This window comes from Phacochoerus africanus, chromosome 10 (assembly GCF_016906955.1).
Source record: "Phacochoerus africanus isolate WHEZ1 chromosome 10, ROS_Pafr_v1, whole genome shotgun sequence".
Lineage (NCBI taxonomy): Eukaryota > Metazoa > Chordata > Mammalia > Artiodactyla > Suidae > Phacochoerus > Phacochoerus africanus.
Genome location: NC_062553.1, coordinates 75,428,074 through 75,449,793, shown reverse-complemented (window position 1 = coordinate 75,449,793; position 21,720 = coordinate 75,428,074). Strand labels below are relative to the sequence as shown.

The window sequence follows — 21,720 nt, the reverse complement described above, 5'->3', positions numbered from 1 at the left end:
ATCCGAACTGAGTCTGTGAACTACACCACAGCTCACGCCAATACCGGATCCTTTACCCACTGAGCGAGGCCAGGGACCAAACCTGCAACCTCATGGATACTAATCAGATTCATTTCCACTATGCTGCAACAGGAACTCCACTTTCTCTCCTTTTTTAAAAATCCAGGATCCATTCCAGGATCATGCCTTTGGTTGTCATGCATGTTTCCTTAATTTTCTTCTCTCTTGGTGTATGTGCTGCTGAAGCAGGCACAATTTTCTTTAAAAGAAATTATTTTTATTTATATTTTGGCTGAGGCATGCAGAGGCTTGATATCAGGTCAACAGAGCAGGGATCGAACCCCGGGCTCTGGTGGTGGAAGTGCCGAATCCTAACCACAAGGCCAGCAGGAAATGTCTTCCTTAATTTTCTTTAGTGTCTCCACCCTCCTTCCTCTTTCGTAACGTCGATATTTGAAAGTGTCTTAGTCATTTGTCGTACAGACCATCCAGCATGCTGGGTGTTTCTGGCCCCTTCTCTAGGTTTACACACCTGTGACACGTGTTGGGGGAGAGTGGTCATTACATCCTTAGGAACAGGAACCGTCCATAGGCTCAAATGATCGCAGCACATCTTCCTTATTAACTGCAAAAGGAAGAATACCTACAGTCTAGAGAGACCTGTCAGACCCACGACGGAGAGGGTCAAAGGATTCAACTGAGCAGTGTCAGTCATGGGACAAATTGACCCTGATGACCCATAGACACTTCCTGTTCCTAAGGATGTCTCCCCCCATGATTTTAGCCCCTATTCACAGTCTTTGCCGGGGGTCACTTGTTGAATTGATGGCTGCAGTGATGGTGATGTTTCAGATAATTTTGTTCATTCCACCCTCTTTTTTAGCATCACTATGGATTCTTTGGTCATAACCATCATTATTACTTTTGAGGCCAACTTGTCCCAAATTTGGCTAATGGGAGCCCTTTGAGGCTTGCTGTGGGACCTGCTGACCTGTGCCCGTATCCTCTGAGCACGTCCTTGCTTTCTAGGAAGGTGAGATGGTCCGGGACCGTCTCGTACTTTATCTTCCCAGACTTGGAATAAACTGCTGTTTCCAAGAAGCCCTTTGTTCCTTTTAGTGGGAGTGACGCTTGGTGATGTCCTTTTTTTTCTGCCAGACTTGTTTTTCATAATTTCTTTCTTTATGCATTACCCAGGAGGAATGTTTTGGGAATGACTCGGTTTGCCCACACGAAGAAATCCAAAGAGTCAGAACCCTTTGCTCTCTTCCTGCCTCGTTTGATCCCGGAGCCCGGCCTGGTGTTAAACTTCAGCGCAACCGCCCTCAGGAACAGCGTGGTGAGGAGCCTGTGTTTTTTCATCTCTTAGCCAGTCACTCCCTGGCTCTTAGCTTTTCATGTTATCAGAGTATTTTCACCTTGAGGTACTGTTTGAGAGCCAAACTTAGTTGAAATCTGAGTGACACACTTCTGTCATTCAGTGTTTTTAGTAGGGAGTGGTCAAAAGAACAAAATAAGAAATCAAACTCATGAACAGACTGAAAGTAGTAGAACAGATACATTTTATGAAGTCTGTATTCCATTCAGAATCTGACTGGAGTTCCCCTTGTGGCTCAGTGGTAAGGAACCCGACTAGTATCCATGAGGATGCAGGTTCGATCCCTGGCCTTGCTTAGTGGGTGAAGGAGCCAGCTTTGCTGTGAGCTATGGTGTAGGTCGCTGATGAGGCTCGGATCCCGAGTTGCTGTGGCTGAGGTGTAGGCTGGCAGCTACAGCTCTGATTTGACCCCTAACCTGGGAACTGTAGGGCACAGCCCTAAAAAGACAAAAAAAAAAAAAAGAATCTGACAGCTAATAGGAAAGTATTCAATTGAGACAGCAGAGGGAGAGCTCATAGCCAGGGAAGGGGCTCTGGGAGGCCTGTTCCTTCTTGAACTGGCTGGCTCCCTTCCTCGAGAGCCTCTTGGGACGAGCTGGGGTGGCAGCGAGGAGGGCAGAGGAAAAGCAGTGACACCAGCAGCTGTGAGTTTCTCTCCTGAGTCTCCTTGCCAGAGGGCTAGGTCTAACAGTTTATACTTCATTCACTGAGCTTCTCAGCCAGGATAGCCTAAGACCTAAGACTGCTTTTTTTGTTTTTTTGTTTTTTATTTATTTATTTTAAAGGCTGCACCTGTGGCATATGGAGGTTCCTAGGCTAGGGGTTGAATTGGAGCTGCAGCTGCTGGCCTACCCCACAGCCACGGTGACACGGGATCTGAACCATGTCTGCGACCTACATCACAGCTCATGGCAATGGCGCATCCCCGACCAGTCACTGAGCAAGGCCAGGGATCGAACCCTCATCCTCATGGATACTAATGGATTGGTTTCTGCTGAGCTACAGCAGGAACTCCCCTAAGGCTGCTTTTTAAAAATGCTTTATTTTGAAATAATTTCAATGTGGAGAAGAGTTTCAAGAATAGTACCAAGAATGGTATCTTTCATGAAGAATCCTCCGTTGTTAGTATTGCCATACTTGCTTCATTTTTGCCCCTTTTCTTTCCACACTGTTTTGTAAAAATTTATTTTATTGAAACATAGTTGATTTACAGTATTGTGTTAATTTCTGCTGTACAGCAGAGTGATTCAGTTATACATTTATATTATTTTTCATTGTGGTTTGTCTCAGGTTATAGAATAGAGTTCCCTGTGGTTATGGAATAAGCTTGTTGTTTATCTGTCCTATATCTACTAGTTTGCATCTGCTCATCCCAAACTCCCAATCCTTCCCTTCCCCTGCCCCACCTTGGCAATAAGTCTGTGAGTCTGTTTCTGTTTCATAGATAAGTTCCTTTATATCCTATTTTAGATTCCACATATAAGTGATCTCATACAGAATTTGTTTTTCGTTGTGTTCACTTAGTATGATAATGGTCCATCCTTGTTGCTGCAGATGGCATTATTTCATTCTTTTTTATGGCTGAATAGTATTCCTTTGTATATGTTTGTGTGTGTGTGTGTGTGTATACAAACACCACATCTTTATCTATTTATCTGTCAGTGGACATTTACGTTGTTTCTATGTCTTGACTTCGTAAATAGTTGCGCTATGATCCTAGGGGTGCATGTGTCTTTTTGAATTGTAGTTTTCTTTGGATAGATGCCCAGGAGTGGGATGCTGGGTCATAGGGGAACTCTATTTTTATTTTATTTTATTTTTTTTGTCTTTTTAGGGCCTCACCTGCAGCACATGGAGGCTCCCAGGCTCTAGGGGTCTAATTGGAGCTACAGCTGCCGGCCTATGTCAGAGCCACAGCAATGCCTGATCCGAGCCGCATCTGCAACCTATACCACAGCTCACGGCAATGCTGGATCCTTAACCCACTGAGCAAGGCCAGGGATCGAACTTTCAACCTCATGGTTCCTAGTTGGATTCGTTTCTGCTGCGCCATGACAAGAACTCCTATTTTTAGTTTTTAAGGAACCTCCATGCTGTTTTCCATAGCAGCTGTACCAGCTTTCATTCCCACCAGCAGTGTAGGAGGGTTCCCTTTTTTCCACACTCTCTCCGGCATTTGTTATTTAATAGATTTTTAAATGATGGCCATTCTGACCGATGTGTGGTGGTACCTCATTGTAGTTTTGATTTGCATTCCTCTAATAATTAGTGATGTTGAGCATCTTTTCACATGCTCGTTGGCCATCTGTATGTCTTCTTTGGAGAAAGTCCACACGTGCATGTTTTTCTGAGCCACTTGAGAGGGTCACACATTATGCCCCCTCCCTCTGACTACGTCCGTGTTAATTGCCCAAGAACATCTTCTCACCGATCAGAAAATGTAACATGATTCACAGTGACATGATCTGACCTGCAGGCTACACTCAGATTTTTCCAGTTATCCCACTAACATACTTTCCAGCCCTTCCTTTTCCTGGTTCAGGGTCCCCTCCCAGATCTCATGGCCAGATCAGGGGGCTTCAGCTCCTTTCCTCTTCCTCAGCTCCTCTGCCTTTTTTGGAATAGGGGTTTCTCCTCTAGACCAGCCCTGGAAGCCACTGGCGTGATGGCCCCTGTGGTTAGACGCAGGCAGTGCTGTCTTGCAGGCCTGTCTCAGATGCTGCCCTGCAGCTTTCTGACTCTCCCCTCCCCTCGTCCAGGTGAAGTACTTGGCGCTGAGAAACCCATCCTCATGGCCCGTCTCCCTGCAGCTCCTGCCCATCTCCTTCTACCCGAAACCCGAGGCCGCTGTGCGCCTGCTTCACAAATGGTAACCCCCCGGGCGGTGAAGGCCTCCAGGGGGGTGGGGGTGAGAAGTCCTGTGAAGACCTGGGATGATTGCACATCCATTGTGGTTGCCTCTGGGGCCCGGGTGTGGCTGTGCCCGGGACCAGCCATGACCTTGGCAGCTGCTCTTCCATGCAGGTTACAGTTCTGTGCACCCAGTGGGTCTCCAGTGTCACTGTGTCGGTCCAGCTTCCAGCAGAATATTCCCATCTTGTTAAGGAACCTTAATGACCGTGATTTTTTCACGTCAGCCCCTAAAATTTAGTGCTGAAATCACGGTGCCCGCTGGGTAACACAAGGAATGAGGCCGTAGCGGTTTAGTGTATTTTAATCTAGTGTTGTTAAACAAGATACTGGTTCACTGGTATTACATCTTAACGAAGTTTCATGAGAACGTTTCCTCGTCTGACTTAGTGACACCTACCCTCGTCCCCAGGTCTCCGCCTCAGTACCTTGATGTTTGGACCAGATGGGTCTCTGGTGGGGTCGGGGGGCTCTGTGCCTGGCAGGATCTTTGGCAGCAACCCCGGCTTCCACCCAGGAGGGGCCAGTAGGACCTCCCCAGCTGTGGCAACTAAAAATGTCTCCAGGCATGGCCGAATGTCCATAGATTGGACCTTGGCCGAGAGTCACTTCCTCTCAGCTTCCATAGCTGTGAACCATTGGGGGAGAAAAGGTGTTCCTACGTGGAGCTTTTGTCCCCATCTGATTCTGTACTGCTCTGTTATTCATTCAATGGTGTTGATTGAGCTCTTGAAATAAGTCCGGTGCAAGGTGGGGGCTGGGGCACAGAGTGACGGGATGGAGTGAGTTGGGTCTGTGTGCGCATCTAGGTACATATAAATAGACGTGCATGTGTGCTCTCATCTGGGTTCACACGTATGTATTCTTTCCTTCTTGGGGACCCGAATGCTATTGTAAACATTTTTCTTTTCCTTTACAGGTTCGGGACTGACATGCAAATGATTAATTTCACAACTCGTGAATTTCAGCTCACCAAAGCTTGCCCTTACCAGGTACGATGTCATCTTTTAACAGACAAAAGAATGCTGACAAACCATGAGCCCATGAGCCTCCCTGAATTATGTTTCAAGTGTCTTTACATAACCATATGTAGCTCTCTTATTTTTATGTTCTGGGAATTAAGTGTACACAGCAGATTTTCCCAGTTAGCTAATGCAGCAGGAGCCCATGGGTATTGCGAGCCTGTAAATCATTTTAATTTGATTATTTAGATTTATGCAAATGAAGAAGTAACAGTTGCGTCAGAGCCATGCAGAAAACCATAAAACTCAAGACCGCAGAATTTATAATTGTCTTAAGATTCCTTGGCCTGTCAGATTCTTTCTAGGGCAGAATAAGGCAAAAATAAATACATTTTAAAAAATCCCGGGAGTACCTATTGTGGCTCAGGGGAAACAAATCCGATTCGTGTCCATGAGGATGCAGGTTTGACCTCTGGCTTTGCTCAGTGGGTTGGAGATCCGGCATTGCTGTGAGCTGTGGTGTAGGTTGCAGACAGAGCTTGGATCCTTTGTGGCTGTGGCTGTGGTGTAGGCAGGCAGCTGAAGCTCCACTTTGACCCCTGGCCTGGGAACTTCCATATACTGCAGGTACAGCCCTAAAAAGCAAAAAAAAAAAATCTCTTATTGGAGTTCCTTTGTGGCTCAGTGGGTTAAGAACCTGACTAGTATCCATGAGGATGTGGGTTTGATCCTTGATCTTGCTCAGTGGGTTAAGGATCTGGCGTTGCCGTGGCTGTGGCATAGGCTAGCAGCTGTAGCTCTGATTCAACCCCAAGCCTGGGACCTTCCATTTGCCATGGGTGTGGCCCTGAAAAGGAAAGAAAAAAATCTTTTACTGACTTGGCTTTGTGTTTTTTAGCTTGTCACCCAGTTTGTGTGATATTCACCTCTTCTATAGAAAAGGATTTCTCTGGATATCGTGGAGACCCTGGGCCCTCATAGGGTCTTGCATAGGTGCTCAGGAGAAGAAGTAAACGCAGTGAGGGCCTTGTTTGCCTGGGAGCTTGGCAGCCTGGTTTCTGAGTTTTCACACATTATGTCTGAGGGTCACTGGCGTGGCTGAGTGTTTTCCTTCCCAGTGTTCTGGGCTTGAGATCAGTTTATAAATGAAGCATCTTGGGAGTTCCCTGGTGGCTCAACAGATTAAGAATCTGGCTTTGTCACTGCAGTGACCAGGGTCGCTATTGTGGCGCAGGTTCAGTTCCCAGAACTTCCATATGCTATGGGCCCAGCCAAAAAAAATCTCTTTAAAAAAACCCACATGTGCACATGCAGACACGGATTCGTGTATCTCACTGAATTTCTACTACACACACGTCACACATGTATTGAAATGCCTTGGGTCTTTTCATTGTTGTCATCTGTTGGCTCCAGGTGAGCTCAAAAGAGGAGGGCCATAGACAATCTCCAACTCATAGCGAAAACAGACACATGAAAGCAAGCTTTTGAATGGATTTTTATGTATTTATTTATATGTCTATGTATGTACGTATTTATTTATTTTTGCCACACCTGTAGCACATGGAAGTTCCCAGGCCAGGGATTGAATCCGAGCCACAGCTGTGGCCATGCTGGAAACCTTTAACCCACTGTGCCTGGCCGGTGGTGGAACCACGCTTCCACCGTGACCCGAGCCACTGCAGTTGGGTTCTTAACCCACTGTGCCACAGCAGGAACTCCTCAAGTGGATTTTAAGCAGAGACTGACTTACAAGAAGAAACACACACATCTAGCTCCTTTCCCTTTGTAAGTGGCCTCGGCAGCGAGCCTGTCCTGTCCTGCCCTTCTCATTCTTTTCCCTACCAAGCAGTCTCCCAGGGCCGTAAGCTGGCAGCGGAGTCCAAGATGTTAACAGGTATTCTGTCCTGTGACTATTTAATCATGTGTAATTTGAAATTCCAAAAAAATAATGCCAGCTTCATTTATTTATTTATTTATTTTGCCTTCTAGGGCCACACCTGCCGCATATGGAGGTTCCCAGCCTAGGGGTCGAATCGGAGCTGCAGCTGCCAGCCTACACCACAGCCACAGCCACGCAGGATCTGAGCCGCATCTGTGACCTACACGACAGATCACGGCAACACCAGATCTTTAACCCACTGAGCGAGGCTGGGAATTGAACCTGCATCCTGATGCTGCAGAGACACTGCTGATCCTGTTATACCTCAGCGGAAACTCCATACTTTTACTATCCTAAATTGGCAGCTTTTTTTTTCAACATTGCTATGTGTGTAAAACAGAGTTGTTCCCTTCCTAAAGATTATAATTTCATGCAGACGAATCGTATACCATCAGTATCTCTTCTTTCAGATAGAATGGGAAATGCTGGTAGTAACTCAAGGGTACAAGAAATTTAAAAACTAAAATGCAGGCAAGAAATATTACGCAGACTGAAGGGTTATAGGTCTTAAAAAATTAAAGTACTTTCATGGAGAAGGAGCTAGAAAAAACAGTGGAAAGAGGGAAAGGCCACCACAGTGATAAAGAACTAAATCTTAAATTTGGACCACAGAATTTATTCAGAGAAAGTTAGAAATCTTGGAGCAAAAGAAGAAAGATGTGGGAGTTCCCATTGTGGCGTAGTGGTTAACGATTCCGACTAGGAACCATGAGGTTGTGGGTTCGATCCCTGGCCTCGCTCAGTGGGTTAAGGATCCGACGTTACCCTGAGCTGTGGTGTAGGTCACAGATGTGGCTCGGATCCCATGTTGCTGTGGCTCTGTCGTAGGCTGATGGCTACAGCTCTGATTGGACCCCTAGCCTGGGAACCTCCATATGCTGCAGGCGCAGCCTACAAAAGGCAAAAAGACCAAAAAAAAAAAAGGAAGATGTGGATAAATAAAGATCTTTCTCCTGAACAGAGAGACTGAATATAATAAAGAAGGTTTCTTCATAAACTGGGGCTCAGTGTTAAAGAGGGTGTGGGATTGTCTAGGAGTGGATGGGTCGTTAGGTCAGATCCCTGTAGTGTTCGGGGTGGCGGGCGGGGAGACTGGTTGGTCTGTTTTCTTGGTGATGTTTTCCATCCATAGCATCTTTGCCTTGGAGGCCTCCCGCCCCAGCTCCCATCTCTCCAGGAAGCACCCCTCTTTCCTGCATCCACGTCAGGTTCTCCTGCAGCCTCAACTTGTCAGCTGTGGCTTGGGAACTATCGATGGGGATGAATTCAGGATGAACATGTTCCACAGGTCAAGTTGGGCGGTCAGATCCAGACATTAGGGAAAAAGTACTCATGCCTCTGTGGCTCGGTGGTAATGAACCAGACTAGTATCCAAGAGGATGCGGGTTTGATCCCTGGCCCTGCTCAGTGGGTTAAGGATCTTACGTTGCTGTGGCTGTGGCATAGGTCACAGGTGCAGCTCCGATTCAACCCCTAGCCTGGGAACTTCCACATGCCGTGGGTGCGGCCCTAAAAAGACAGAAGACCAAAAAAAAAAAGGTGCCCTTGAGAAAGGCGGACTCTTGCTGCCCGGGAGTTAATCGCGTGTGTTACTAACTTGCAGGGTGTGCGTTCTGACGAATCCGGGTCTGGCATCCTCCACCTGAATCTGCAGCCTCTGGAGAGGAGACGGGTCGGTGTCGTGTTCACGCCAGCTGACTACGGGAAGGTCACCTCGCTCATCCTAATCCGGTAGGTGTGTTCCTGGCCGTTGCCTCCCCCGTTGGCGGATGGTCTTTCTCAAGGATGCTTCCGCTCTCTAGCCAAGAGCTGACGTTTCTGCTCAGTCAGGCACTCGGAGGTGGTAGGGGAGGCTGTGGTGGAGGAGACCTGCTGCCCGAGGCCCCACGCTTTCCTCCCGTGCGTCGAGTTCCTTCCTTGTACCTCAGGGAGGGTGTGCCCACCTCTCCAGGGGTGGCAGGACTCCTCCCAGAGCATCTTACCCCCATGACAGAGAAAGAGCACATAGGTGAACACACACACACGCCCACACACACCTCCACCCCCCCCCCACACACACACATACTTACTGCTCTGTCCTCAGCTCAGAAAACCAGTTGACACACAGCTGTGTACATTTTCACTCCTCACCACTCCTCATCACTCCTCATCACTCTCACATCTGTCGGTCCTGCTTCTGAAATTCTCTGTAGCCCCAAAGAACAATGGAAAAAAATCCTTGGTTGAGCCCATTGGCTCTTTGTGTTTGTTTGTTTGTTTTTGTCTTTTTAGGGCTGCACTGGCGGCATATGGAGGTTCCCAGGCTAGGGATCAAATCGGAGCTATAGCTGCCGGCCTACCCCACAGCCACAGCAACACCAGATCTGAGCCGTGTCTGCAACCTATACACCACAGCTCACGGCAACGCCAGATCCTTAACCCACTAAACGAGGCCGGGGATCGAACCCACAACCTCATGGCTCCTAGTCAGATTCCTTTCCGCTGCGCCACGACGGGGACTCCTATTTTTGTTTTTTGTTTGGTTCTTTATTTTTTTTTTTAAGTTTTATTGAAGTGTAGTTGATTTACAATGTTGCAATAATTTCTGCTGGACACCAGAGTGATTCAGCCAGGTATATACACACATCCATTCTCTTTCAGATTCTTTTCCCACATAGATTATCACAGAATGTGGGGTCGAGATCCCTCCATGGCCGCACAGCAGGTCCCCGTTGGCCAGTCATTCCACGTACCTCAGTGTGTCTGTGCCCATCCCCACTGGCTCTCTGTACTTCTTTTCCTTCCTTTTCAGTGAAGTTTTATGCTAACTGATTTAAACCGCTGAATGTTCTTCGTTCTTAACTTTTCCCCCTCTCTAGTCTTTATTGAGAGTCCTTTCAAAATTGCACAGTAAACACAGCTCTGTGTTGAAGCTCTCTGCCTTGGTCAGATGTCCAACACGAACTCAATGTTTTTTAATTAATGACTTTTTCGTTATTTGTTCAAGCTTTTCTAGTGTCAGATCAGCTGGCAAAGACCTTCTTAGTCCGGCCTTCCTTTAATCTATCTTAGGAGTTTGTTCTTCTGCCAGTGCTTGCTACTAAAATGAAAATGCACTAAGATAAGGTTCTTAAAAGAGTTTATCCTAGTAAACATTTTAACCAGTGCCTTACTGGAATAAACTAATACCTAATGTTCCAGGGAGCACTTGACCGCTCTGCTGACAACGTGTTTCATTTCACACCCATTCTTAGGAAGTGCGGAGATAAGCTTTACCTCATCCCGGCATCAACTATCGCAGACTTGAAAAGAAAGTCTCCATTTTTTTTATAGCTGTTAATTTATTGTTGCGGGGTTTCTGTATGGAGAGAGACAGTATTTTTCTGGAAATGGTATCCATCATCTGACATCACCTCAAGGCTTCAGTGGATTGCTAAAGGTTTTCAGACTTTAGATGAAGATGTCAAGATATCCCAGGGTATTTTGCATAATTCGGAATGAATGCCCTCTCTGCTTCTAGTATTTGCATCAGTGGTCACTGGCCTTCGGTGCAGTCTGCATCATTCACACACCATTTGCGCTTAACTTTTCCATCCTAGGAATCATGATTTCAGTTAATGGAAAGCCGAAGCTAGTCTGAATTACTGATGAACGAATAAGACCTTGAGTAGATGCTTCCTATTTGTGGGATGCTATTTTGTTTTTTTTTATTTTTATTTTTTTATTATTTTTTTATTTTATTTTATTTTATTTTATTTTGGTCTTTTTTTGTCTTTTGTCTGTTGTTGTTGTTGCTATTTCTTGAGCCGCTCCCGCGGCATATGGAGATTCCCAGGCTAGGGGTTGAATCGGAGCTGTAGCCACCGGCCTACGCCAGAGCCACAGCAACACGGGATCCGAGCCGCATCTGCAACCTACACCACAGCTCACGGCAACGCCAGATCGTTAACCCACTGAGCAAGGGCAGGGACCGAACCCGCAACCTCATGGTTCCTAGTCGGATTCGTTAACCACTGCGCCACGACGGGAACTCCGGGATGCTATTTTGAATCGTTGGTTGGAAAGATAGGGTAGGATTTCATGTCTAGAATTATCCCTAAGGCAGACTTTCTTAGAGCCACAGTTACTATGAAAACGCCTAAATTCACCCTGTAACCAACTTTTATCAATTTGTCTAAGTTTGTTGGTGTTTCTCTGTGTCCCCCAGTTTACTACTTCACGTTTAGTCTCTGGGAGGTCTGATCACCCTCCTGGTGCCTGGCTAGAAAAACATGGGTTTGTATTCTTGGGTGTCGATGGAGGTGGTTTGCTCATTCGGGCCCGGTCAGCTTGCCTTGATCTGCCGGCCTTGGCCGCTTCCGTGCCCTCGACCGCACCTCCTGCCCTGAGATGGGGATGGCAGGAGATGCCACGTGTTTAAACTTGATTGATTTTCCTCCAGAACTTTAAAGATGTTTTGCTCACTAGGAGTAATTAAATTCAGGCGTATCGTATTTGCGACCCTCTTGTAATGCGTTTTATTTGCTTCTCCCTTCTCGGTAGGAATAACTTGACTGTTATCGACATGATTGGTGTGGAAGGCTTTGGAGCGAGAGAGCTGCTGAAAGTGGGCGGAAGACTTCCTGGCGCAGGAGGTTCCCTGCGATTTAAGGTGCCCGAGTCCATGCTGATGGACTGCCGCCGACGTGAGTCCGTGCGCAGGGTCTGTGCGCTGGGTCCCGGCACCTGGTCCGAGTGTGTGGTCTGTGTGCACTGTCCACGTGCACGGTGTGTGCAGTGGTGTCTGTGTGTGTGGTTGGTGCGACTGATCTGTGTTCATGGTCCAGGCGTGTGGTCCATATGCCTGGCACTCAGGGCAGGCTGGGTGCTAACGCCAAGAGCGAAAGGAGCTTATAAGAAGATTCTTCTAAAAATTTACCATAAGTCCTTTGTATTGATGCAGATAATTAAATCAGGCAAATTTTCAAGCATTTATAGGCTGGTACCTAGGAACAATAGCCTTAGGTACTTAACCCAACTTAAATAATAGATATGGGGGGATGTTCCTGTCATAGCTCTGTGGGAATGAATCTCACTAATATCCATGAGGATGCAGGTTTGATCCCTGGCCTTGCTCAGTGGGTTAAGGATCTGGTGTTGCCATGAGCTGTGGTGTAGGCCGGCAGCTGCAGCTCCAATTCGACCCCTAGCCTGAGAATTTCCATGTGCCTTGGATGCAGCCCTAAAAAGACAAAAAGACAAAAAAAAAGAAAAAGAAAAAACAGATATGGGGGGAAGTATATTAAGTTACCAGTAGAGTGTCAAATGTTTAGGATAAATGCTATGCAACTTAATTAGCTTATCAGTTACCTAGTTATAGAAAATCACACCAACATGTTAAGCAGGGAGAAGGTGAGCTAACCTGCGGAGCTTTCTGCAGTACTGGAAATGTTTGACCTCTGTGCCAGGCGGTACGGCAGCCCCCGCCACGTTGCCTAATGAGTGCTTAAAATATAGCTCATGTGACTGGGAAGATCAATTTTTAAATTAATTTTGATTTTAATTTAAGTAGCCATAGGTATCTAGTGGCTGTTGTATCAGACAGTGCAGGTTTAGAGATATATTTAAGTGTCCCGTTAGGAATTCCTCAATTTTGCATGTATTTAAATTAAATACTTTTAAACTACTTATATTGGTTTGGAGAACTTCCTCAGGACAAAACAAAAATCAGACATGTACAATGTTTTTGGCAAATTCCGTCTTGTTTTCCTATTATTATTTTTAATTTCAGGAATACACTGAAAGCATTTTAGTGTAATAGTATGTTTCCTGTTGAGAAAATTGATTGTTAATGTATAGATGCGGTGTTTTGTTTTTTTTTTTGGCTGCGCCTGTAGCATGTAGAAATTCCTGGGCCAGGTATTGAACCTGTGCCACAGCAGCGACCTGAGCTGCTGTAGTGCAGTGACACTTCTGGGTCCTTAACCCGCTGTATCACAAGAGAACTCCTTGTAGAGCTATTTTTTTTTTGTCTTTTTGCTGTTTCTTTGGGCCACTCCCCACGGCATATGGAGGTTCCCAGGCTAGGGGTCGAATCGGAGCTGTAGCCACCGGCCCACACTAGAGCCACAGCAACGTGGGATCCAAGCCGCGTCTGCAACCTACACCACAGCTCAGGGCAACGCCAGATCGTTAACCCACTGAGCAAGGGCAGGGACCGAACCCGCAACCTCATGGTTCCTAGTCAGATTCGTTAACCACTGCGCCACGACGGGAACTCCTGCAGAGCTATTTTAATACCTAATTGGGTTTTTTATTTTAGAAAACTATGTTGGAGTTCCCATGGTGGCTTAGTGGTAAAAACCAACTAGTATCCATGAGGATGCAGGTTCGATCCCTGGCCTCAATCAGTGGGTTAAGGATGCTGCGTTGCCATGAGCTGTGGTATAGGTCACAGACACAGCTCCGATCCCATGTGGCTGTGGCTGTGGCATAGCCTGGCAGCTGTAGCTCCAATTTGATCCCTAGCCTGGGAACTCCCATATGCTGCAGGCGTGGTCCTAAAAGACAAAAAAAACCCAAAAACCAAAAAACCCAAAAAGAGGCCTGTACTAAATGAGCACTGCATTTGAAAAGATGAGCCGTTTTGCATTCAGAGTCTATCAGAGTGTTCATTTTCTTCCTTCATTCATTCAGTAGATTAGAGTTGACCTTGAAAGCTGGAAGGAAGGAGTATACAAATTGTAGAATCAGAGAAAATGTTAGTCCTAATTTGGATTAGCTTGTGGGGTATAAATTTATAGGTATATTAAAAAATTTGATAACTCTTCCTTTTTTAAAATCCACGCATGAAATGTGTTTAACTGTTTACTGCCTCATAATGTAGAGGGGTGTGCAATGTGTTTTTTGCGTGTCTGTGATGGATTTACCCAAAAGCACATACCTCCTCCTCACCAGCCCTGTTCAGTGAGTGATGACCTCAGGGCTCAGGAGGCGTGGTGGCTGCTGGTAAATGCAAACTCTTAGGCCTCCCAGAGGAATAGACTTTTCACCTTATCCTTTAATAAGTAAAAAAAAAAAACAAAAACAAAAAAGCAAAGAGATTTTGGTTACTTTTGCTACCTAGGCAGATTATTTAACTTAAGAAAAACCTTGACTAGTTAAAGATTTTGTCATATTTTGGGAGTATAACAGAATCTAAAACTAATCTAGGCATTACCTAGGAATCATACTTGGAGCTTATATTTTTTTTTACACATTTTAATCATGTTGATCATGGTTTGTGGATTCAATAAATTTATTTTGAATGAATTTTGCAGTTCATCTGTACTCAAAATCACTTTTCATCCTCACTAGAACTGAAAGACAGCAAGCAAATTTTATCAATTACAAAGAACTTTAAGGTCGAGAATATCGGACCGCTTCCTATAACCGTGACGTCTCTGAAAATTAATGGGTATAATTGCCAAGGTTACGGATTCGAAGTGCTGGACTGTCACCAGTTTTCCTTGGACCCCAGCATGTCCCGGGACCTCAGCATTGTGTGAGCACTGGAGCTTTATTGTCACTCAGCTCTGGGGGTGCATCGACCACAGTTTAGGGGAGAACCACTTTTCATCGGTGGGGGGGCTTCCGTTGGTTTTATGTAAGTATTTACCTGGTAGAAGTAAGCAGTGGTGCTGCCATTACGATGGTTTTGTCTTGTGCCCAAAACGAAAACAAAGTTCTGAAAGATGCCTCTTTTGTCAGGTTTACGCCAGACTTCACCTCTTCCTGGGTCATTCGGGAGCTGACTCTGGTCACGGCAGCGGACCTGGAGTTTCGCTTCACTCTGAACGTGACTCTCCCTCACCACCTGCTGCCTCTGTGTGCAGACGTCGTCCCGGGACCCAGCTGGGAGGAGTCGTTTTGGAAGCTCACAGTCTTCTTTGTCAGGTGAGCCACCACCTTCTCCACTGTCCCTCCGTCACTAGGTCGAGACTCGTGGGAGTGTTTATTACCCGGTGTGATCCAGGCGTGTGAGTGGAGTGGAGTTTTTGTTGCTTTGAGAACCCTGCCATTCCTGAAGTAGACGAGGTAGTTACTGGTAAGCTCAAAGGTAATAGTAAAAAGAGAATCATAGGCCCTTGGAGTATAATGGACAGTTGCATCCTGTCCTTTTCTTTGGTGGTCACAGAGGAAGGTAGAAACGTGAAGATCTAAAAAATATGGAAACATCACGTCCATGATGTGTTAGGAGCTCATTGCAATGGCAATTTGAGATTAGAAGGCTAGAAGGACCCTTTTATTTTTTATTTTTTGGCTGTGCCCACGGCATGTAGGAGTTCCAGGGCCAGGAGTTGAACCCGAGCCACAGCAGTGACAGCACTGGATCCTTGGCCGGCTGTGCCACCCTTGAACTCTTAGAATGACCTAAGAGTAACTATAAGAGTGACTGTAAGATGTGATTTTTGTCCTGGAAATGGCTTTCAAAATTGAATTGGAATGTCCAAATTATAAATGTTCACATTGCAAAGAAATGTAGCTTTTTTTCATTTTAAGAGAGGTAAGAAATTACGATGTCAAACAGCTTATGGAATTTTAATAGTATATCTCTGGTTGGTTCCCATTGATCATTATCACTCTCCTGTAATGCTAAGTCTTTTTTTTTTTTTCCCCCTTTTTTCATGGCCACACCTGTGGCATATGGACATTCTCAGGCCAGGGACTGAATCCAAGCTGTAGCTGCGACCTATACCACAGCCAGATCCTTTAACCCACTGCACCAGGCCAGAGATCAGACCTGCCCCTCCATAGCAACACAAGCCACTACAGGTGAATTTGTAACCCACTATGCCACAGTAAGAACTCCTAAAGCTAGTTTTTTTTCTTTTTTTAAGATTTTAATTTTTTTATTATAGTTGATTTACAATGTTCTGTCCATTTCTGCCATACAGCAAAATGACCCGGTCATACATACATATATACATACATTCTTTTTCTCACACTGTCCTCCATCGTGTTCCATCACAAGTGACTAGATACAGTTTCCTGTGCTCTACAGCAGGATCTCCCTGCTTATCCACTCCAGATGCAATAGTTTGCATCTCCTAACCCCAGACTCCCAGTCCCTCCCCCTCCTTTCTCCTCCCCCGAGGCAACCACCAGCTAGTCTTTTTAATGCCAGTCAGAACCAGGCAGTAATGAACCTCGTTGCTCTCTTCATCAGTTTGTCCCTGTTGGGTGTGGTTTTAATAGCCTTCCAACAAGCCCAGTACATCCTGATGGAATTCATGAAAACGAGACAGAGGCAAAACGCAAGCTCTTCTTCCCAGCAGAACACCAGTCCCATGGATGCCATCAGCTCCCATTCTCACAAGTAAGAGTTCTGGTGGAGGTGGGGTCATGGGGGGGGAATTTTCGCCTTGATGTTACACATTTCTTTTTTTCACTCCAGGATCTTTACTTATTTATTTATTTATTTATTTATTTTTGTCTTTTTGCCTTTTCTAGAGCCACTCCTGTGGCATATGGAGGTTCCCAGGCTAGGGGTCTAATTGGAGCTATAGCCACTGGCCTACGCCAGAGCCACAGCAATGCTGGATCCGAGCCACGTCTGCGACTTACACCACAGCTCATGTCAACGCCGGATCCTTAACCCACTGAGCAAGGCCAGGGATCGAACCCGCAACCTCATGGTTCCTAGTCGGATTCATTAACCACTGAGCCACGACGAGAACTCCGATGTTACTCATTTCTGATTTTAATTTAAGGTAGTAAACATTTCGATTCCACATTTATCTTAGGAAAATTTTCTGTCTGTCATTGTATGACAGCTATGACATTTCTTTCTCTCTCTCTCTCTCTTTTTTTTTTTTGTCTTTTTAGGGTTGCACCTGAGGCATATGGAGGTTCCCAGGCCAGGGGTTGAATCAGAGCTACAGCTGCCGGCCTACACCGCAGCCACGGCAACACCAGATCCTTACACTGAGCGAGGCCAGGGATTGAACCTGCATCCTCATGGATGCTAGTTGGATTGGTTACCACTGAGCCATGACAGGAACTCCTGACATTTGTTATAAGGTAGACTTCATGTAAGGACTTAGTTCATTAAATGCCCGGAGCTTTAGAAGAACGAAGGTTAGAACCCTTGGTCTAGCCCAGTGTTGACTGCGACTTTTTCCCAAAGTTAGAAACAGGGAGAGTTTTATTGGGTTTGCTTTTCTGTGACATGTTTTTAATTCTTGAATGCAGAGGCAACTGCAAGAACTTTCTCGAGCCTTACGGCCCCTCTGATAAAGGCAGAGGGAAAAGCTGCCTTCCTGTGAACTCCCCACAGAGCAGGATCCAGAACGCCACCAAGAGGAGCCCGGCCACCTACGGCCACTCGCAGAAGAAGCACAAGTGCTCAGTCTATTACAGCAAACACAAAGCCAGCACGGCCATCACCAGCAGTGCCACCACGGCCACTGAGGAAAAGCAGGTGGGGCCCCCGAGCAGCCCCCCGTGTGGCGCTCGAGAGGACACGTGCACCGACGTGGTGGCCGAGAACTGGATCCCCCTCAAGTATGCGAGTGGCCTAAACAACCTGCAGAAGAACTTAACCCCTCCCAAACCCCTCACGGATAAAGAGGAGAACACGCTGAAAAGCGCAGTCGTCCCCAGCGCTCCTTCCGAGTGTCCCGAGAAGGAGGGAGCGCAGACTTGTATGTTTCCTAAGGAAACGAACGTGCACATCTCAGAAAACACAGCCGAGCTCAAGGAGCGCGAGCTCTGTCCCCTGAAGACCCCCAAGAAACTACCTGAACTCCATTTGCCGAGAAACGCACCTCAGTCCCCGGCAGACTTGCCAGAAATTTCCCGGAGAAACAATGGTAATCTTTTCACCATGCTTTGGGGCTTCTCCTCTCCTGTTTGTCTCCAGTCTGGTTTTGGTGAACTTTGTTCCCCCTGTGGCTTCACTTTTCATCGTGGCTGCTGAATTTTCAGTTCCTGCATGGAGTTTTCTTAGCAAAGGTCTAAAGGTTGGAAAACCACTTGTAAGGTGGGAAGTTGAGGATGGGGCACCGAGTTTTTAGAGCGTCGTGGTTACGAGGTTTACTTTTTCGTACCTACCTTAGAATAATGTGCATGTTGCATTTTATTTTTGGAACATATGGACTCGTTTTTCCAATTATCTTTTTTTTTCCCCACGCTTTTGCTTTTTAGGGCCACACCTGTGGCATATGGAGGTTCCCAGGGTAGGGGTCAAATCGGAGCTACAGCTGCCAGCCTACGCCCAGTCACAGCAACGCAGGATCCAAGCCACATCTGTGACCTACACCACAGCTCACGGCAACACCAGATCCTTAACCAACTGAGCAAAGCCAGGGATCAAACCCCCATCCTCATGGTTCCTAGTTGGATTCCTTAACCACTGAGCTACAAAGAGGAGAACTTTTTTTTTTTTTTTTTTTAAATTGCTGCACCCAAGGCATAGGGAAGTTCCCTGGCCAGGGATCGAACCTGCACCTCCACATCAACCCGAGCTATTGCGGTCTGGTTCTTAACCCACTGTACCACAGCAGGAACTCCTAATTATCTTTTATCTTGGCTTTTCAGACTGTTTTCAGAAATCACTCAAATATTTCTGACTGAACAAAACTTAGCAGCTTTCTGTGTTGAAGAGCTGTGTTCTGTATCACATGCTTCTCGTTCCTAGTTCTTCTTTAATCGTGTCCCTTGGTTAAAAGAAGAAAGATGTTCTCCTCTAGCAAATGCAGGTGGTAAAAATGCAAGTAAAACTAGACTAGGAAGCCTACCTGTATATACATTTGTCATCCAATCTTTAATGATCCCTCTGGCTTCTGGCCTAAAAGCGTGTGCTTATTTTTCTGTGTCCAACTTAACCATTTTAATAAGCCCATTTGTATTCCCATTGAAAGTCAGATTTTTGGCATTTTTTAATCTGGAAGAATCAGTTACCTTTGCTCTTATTTGAAACATCTCAATGTACATAACTTCGGATTTCTCACAGGGGCTGCACGTTCGAGAGTCTCTTGCGGTTCAGAAAGCTTTATGTGTGATGTAGATGATCTTCTGAAATACGTCTCTTTTCAGATGTTTATAACTATTACTTTTTTCATTTTTGTGATCAAAATAATACAGATGTAGAATTAGGCCTAAAGACAACTTGCTGCACTCTTAGCACAATGAAAGAGGAATAGTTCGCAAATTTTTCATTGTTTCTGCTTATAATAAGGTAAAGGATAAGGAACTTGTAAATTTTAATGTCCTGAAGCCATGACATTAACAGCACACGAAAGCGTTCACTGCATCAGGTAGAGACTTCCAAAGTTTCTGAAATACCGATATTTGCAGATATTTCTTTAAAATGCTCTCCTTTGCTTACAGATATCAGCTGTAGAGGAGATTATAGATTGGCTGCTTCTAAGGAGCTTTATGCATCTGGTAGGAAAAAAACAAACAAACTGAATTCCATATGTTCCACGAAAGGACATTCTTAATTTAAAAGACGGCTGGCATCCTCCGAGGAGAATGTGGCCTGGGCAGCCGTGCAGCCTTCCTGGTGGCCCTTGCTTTATCCTAGGTACCATTTCCCTGGCAGCAGAGGCCATGCTTCAAGAGGCTCCCACGTGCGGGGCCAGCACTGTCCCCGCAGGCTCTCCCCCTGGCGAGCGAGGACACCCTCTGGGCGGGGCACCCAGCCAGGTCTGCGTAAAGTCACAGTGTTCCTGGTGGGCTGTTTGTGGTGAGGCGGTGGGGTGCCTGTCACTCCATTTCTGCCCCAGACACTCTCTAGGGCCCAGACTACAAAACTTGTGAAAGAACGAAATTAAGGAGTGAGCCTCACTGGGTTTTTCTCTCATGTTGTGTGTCATTTAGGCCTGGAGACAGTATTTGACATAGGCTGGCTTTATACAGACTTAAAATCACAGTTGTTGGAGGGCCTTGTCCCTCCAGGAGCACTGCTTCTGTGGCCACCGCATCCATCAGGTGTCCAGGTCAATGTGCCTGCCCAGTGCAGGGGCTGTGGCTTTGTGGACCATCAGATGGGAGCTCCCTCTGCTTCCTCCTAGTGCTTTGAGGGGCGTGGACCAGCCTTGTGGTGCCAAGGCGAGTCAGAGACTCGAATCCTCACTGTAGGATCCTCCTGTCCAGTACTTGCTGTCGAAAGCCTGTAGTGGAGCCTAAGTCCTAGCTAATGACACTGCCGCAGGTGTGAGTGAATTTAATCAGGGAGCCAGAAACACAGGGTTTGCTTGAGTCATCGTAGGTGGCAGCCCCGCCCCAGCCTTTCCTCCCTGCGCAGGTGACCAGGACGCTTTCGAGGCTTAAAGTGGAAACCAGTCTTGCGTGTACACATTTGTTTTGAACTGCTCTTTGGCCGGCTCATCAGCCTGTAAAGTGATATCAGGGCGATTCTTAATCAGATCAGATAAGTGCTGATGAAAGAACTTGGGCTTTCCAGCATGTTCATGCCAGCAGGTTCAAAGGTGCTGACTCGCAGCCCTACTTCTCTTTCCAGGACGCACCTGTCGGCAGGATGCTCTGCTGCTCACAGGGAATGCCAGTCGCTGACATGGACTTGGTTCTGACTCTTTGCCGTTTACGGCAGGCATTGTATTTAGCCGGCAGATGGGGGCAGACGGAGGGTGGGGGTGTCACGGTGTGTAAAGGACACTTGAGAATCAGAAAACCACAGAAGCGCCCGAGTTTTCACTCCCTGCTCAAAGCCTCAGTTCTTTTCTTATTTTGAGAAGGATTTCCCTTTGTGACAAGCCCTTCATTTTCATCTTAAGATGCTTTCTAGGACCGGGAGAAAAGAGCTTCAGCCTTGCCAGCCGAGCTCACAGGGAATGCCAGTCGCTGACATGGACTTGTGGTCCTGGAGCCTCTGGGGAACTTTCCACCTGCACAGGCGGAGCCGGTCCATGTATGTGCCACAGGCTAGCGTTTTTCCCAAAGCACACAGATGTCCTTAGAAGCAAGACTCGTGAAAAGAGCGCCTTTGGGAAAGGGGACTGGGGAGGTGACCCGTCCCCTGACAGTGCCTGAAGCGACACCCCGAATCTGCCAGACCCCCTGGTGGCACCTGAAGGAGTGGGCCTTCTTTATTCTGAGGCAGGTTTTTTGCCTTCCTTATTGTGTGAGTGAGGGTAACTTTCTGTGTGAGGACAAAGTCTTCCAAGGTGTGGGTTGAAGGCCTCTGGCTTCACGCTCACCATTGTTGTGCAGAAACAGTGTTTTCGAATAACAGAGAATGTGTCCCTTCTTTCCTGCTCAGTTTCTCCTGCCTCCTTCTGAGAGGCCTGTGGTAAATCATAAATTAAAATTCCCAACAGAAAGGAAGCCTGCTGACAGATTCTTCAGGGCTCTTATTTCACACACTTGTTTTTTGGCATCAGCTTGTCACACCACCTCCCAACAGCGACTTCTTCCTTGCTCTTCTGACAGGGGCAGGGCTTTAAGCGTCATGTGAATGATCCTGTGGAATAGGTCTCTTTTCTGCTGTTTTTAACGATTACTTTTTCATGATGCAGTCAAAATAATATAGACTTAGTATGAGGGCTAAAGACGTGCTCTTGGCCTCA

At 46.5% G+C, this 21,720-nt stretch overlaps 1 protein-coding gene across 4 annotated transcripts in view; it reads left to right on the top strand.

Moving 5' to 3' along the window:
- TMEM131L (transmembrane 131 like) overlaps nucleotides 1-21,720 on the top strand; it is a 181,588-nt gene that overhangs the window by 126,659 nt on the left and 33,209 nt on the right. For 3 of the 4 annotated variants that reach the window (XM_047798810.1, XM_047798812.1, XM_047798813.1), the window contains exons 17-25: nucleotides 1,198-1,339; nucleotides 4,138-4,247; nucleotides 5,208-5,280; nucleotides 8,793-8,920; nucleotides 11,711-11,853; nucleotides 14,504-14,690; nucleotides 14,897-15,082; nucleotides 16,356-16,505; nucleotides 17,381-18,000. In XM_047798810.1, the coding sequence (XP_047654766.1) occupies nucleotides 1,198-1,339; nucleotides 4,138-4,247; nucleotides 5,208-5,280; nucleotides 8,793-8,920; nucleotides 11,711-11,853; nucleotides 14,504-14,690; nucleotides 14,897-15,082; nucleotides 16,356-16,505; nucleotides 17,381-18,000 (1,739 nt within the window). The remainder of the gene's footprint in view (nucleotides 1-1,197; nucleotides 1,340-4,137; nucleotides 4,248-5,207; nucleotides 5,281-8,792; nucleotides 8,921-11,710; nucleotides 11,854-14,503; nucleotides 14,691-14,896; nucleotides 15,083-16,355; nucleotides 16,506-17,380; nucleotides 18,001-21,720) is intronic. The other variant, XM_047798811.1, reaches the window with a different exon arrangement.